The sequence below is a fragment of the Coffea arabica genome, chromosome 1e, assembly GCF_036785885.1.
Source record: "Coffea arabica cultivar ET-39 chromosome 1e, Coffea Arabica ET-39 HiFi, whole genome shotgun sequence".
Taxonomy (NCBI): Eukaryota; Viridiplantae; Streptophyta; class Magnoliopsida; order Gentianales; family Rubiaceae; genus Coffea; species Coffea arabica.
In genome coordinates this window covers 32,416,792-32,418,610 of record NC_092311.1, presented here as the reverse complement: position 1 = coordinate 32,418,610, position 1,819 = coordinate 32,416,792, and the positions used below count along the sequence as shown (strand labels likewise).

The window sequence follows — 1,819 nt, the reverse complement described above, 5'->3', positions numbered from 1 at the left end:
AAACTTCCTTTTAGCCTCCTCTTGCATTGGAAGAATCCGTTTCAAGACCTTATCTCCAATTTCAAACAAACAGGGCTTAACTTTTTTATTGTAAGCACGAGCCATTCGTTGCTGATAACATTGTCCATGATAGATGGCATTCAACCTCTTTTCATCAATTAGAGACAACTACTCATAGCGTTTCCTGACCCATTCAGCATCTTCTATCTGAGCTTCCATTAAAATGCGTAAGGAATGAATTTCAACTTCTGTAGGCAATACTGCTTCCATTCCATACATAAGAGAGTAAGGAGTTGCTCCGGTAGAAGTTCTGATAGTAGTTCTGTAAGCCATCAATGCATAAGGCAGTTTCTCATGCCAATCCCGGTATGCTTCAGTCATCTTGCGAACGATTTTCTTCAAATTCTTATTTGCGGTTTCGACGGCTCTATTCATCTGAGGCTTGTAAATGGGAGAATTGCGATGTCTGACCTTAAATTGTTCACATAACCCATCCACCATATCGTTATTGAGGTTCTTGGCATTATCGGTGATTAATGTCTCCGGTACGCCAAAACAACAGATGATGTTATTTCTTAAAAAATCTGACACCACTTTCTTAGTCACATGCTTATAAGATGCGGTCTCAACCCATTTGGTGAAATATTCAATCGCCACTAGAATGAATCGATGCCCATTCGAGGCAGGAGGATCAATAGTTCCGATCTCATCCATTCCCCAGATTGAGCATGGTCATGGAACAGTCATGTTATGCAGTTCCGTAGGGAGAGCACGTATGACATCACCATGTATATGACATTTGACACACTTTCTGACAAAATCTTTACAGTCATGCTCCATAGTAAATCAAAAATGCCCTGATCTCATGATCTTCTTAGCCAGTAGATGCCCATTTATGTGTGGTCCACAAACCCCACTATGCAATTTCTTCATCATAAAATCGATTTCCTCTTCATTGATACATCTCAAAAGGCCCAAATCAGAGGTTTTCTTGTATAGCACTTCTCCATTCAAGAAGAATCTTGATGACATTCAGCGTAAGAAACTTTTTACAACAGAATCAGTATCAGGAGGGTAGGATCCCATTTTCATGAATTCCTTAATATCATTGCACCAGGGGCGAACATCAGAGATCCTTTCCATAACCAGACAATGCGCTGGCCTATCCTGAAGTTGAATTTGTATAGGTTCAATCACCAACTCATCTGGATGTTGGATCATCGAAGACAGAGTAGCTAAAGCATCAGCAAAGGCGTTACAAGTGCGGGGAATATGTCTGAGTTCCAAATTCCTGAATTTGCTGGCCAAGCTAAGCAAATTACAATGATACAGCATAATTTTTGAATCTCGAGTTACCCACTGTTTAAGCGTTTGGTGCACAAGTAAATCGGAATCACTGAATGCTATCAGGTCCTTAATCTCCATATCCAATGCCATTTTCAATCCAAAAATACAAGCTTCATACTCGGCCATATTGTTGGTACAAGAAAATCGTAATTTGGTAGTAGTAGGATATTGTTTTCCTTCAGGCGACACTAAAACTACTCCAATTCCAGTTCCAAAAGAATTCGATGCACCGTCGAAAAATAACCTCCACCCAAGATACTGCTCACTCATGTCCTCAACTGCTCCAATGAACAAAATTTCTTCATCAGAAAAATAGGTATGCAATGGCTAGTAATCATTCTCTCTTGGATTTTCTGCCAAATAATTTGCTATGGCTTGGCCATTGATTGCCTTCTGTGTTGTCAAGACAATGTCGAACTCAGAAAGGATCATTTGCCACTTAGCCATGCGTCCCGTGGGCATCGACTTTCCC

General features: G+C 40.4%; 1 protein-coding gene across 1 annotated transcript; it reads right to left on the bottom strand.

The window, feature by feature from the left end:
• Positions 1-1,032: 1,032 nt before the first annotated feature.
• Positions 1,033-1,617, bottom strand: LOC113693124 (uncharacterized). Its single transcript, XM_027211703.1, has one exon. It carries the CDS (start codon positions 1,615-1,617, stop codon positions 1,033-1,035), a length of 585 nt encoding a protein of 194 aa, XP_027067504.1.
• Between the last annotated feature and the right edge of the window lie 202 nt (positions 1,618-1,819).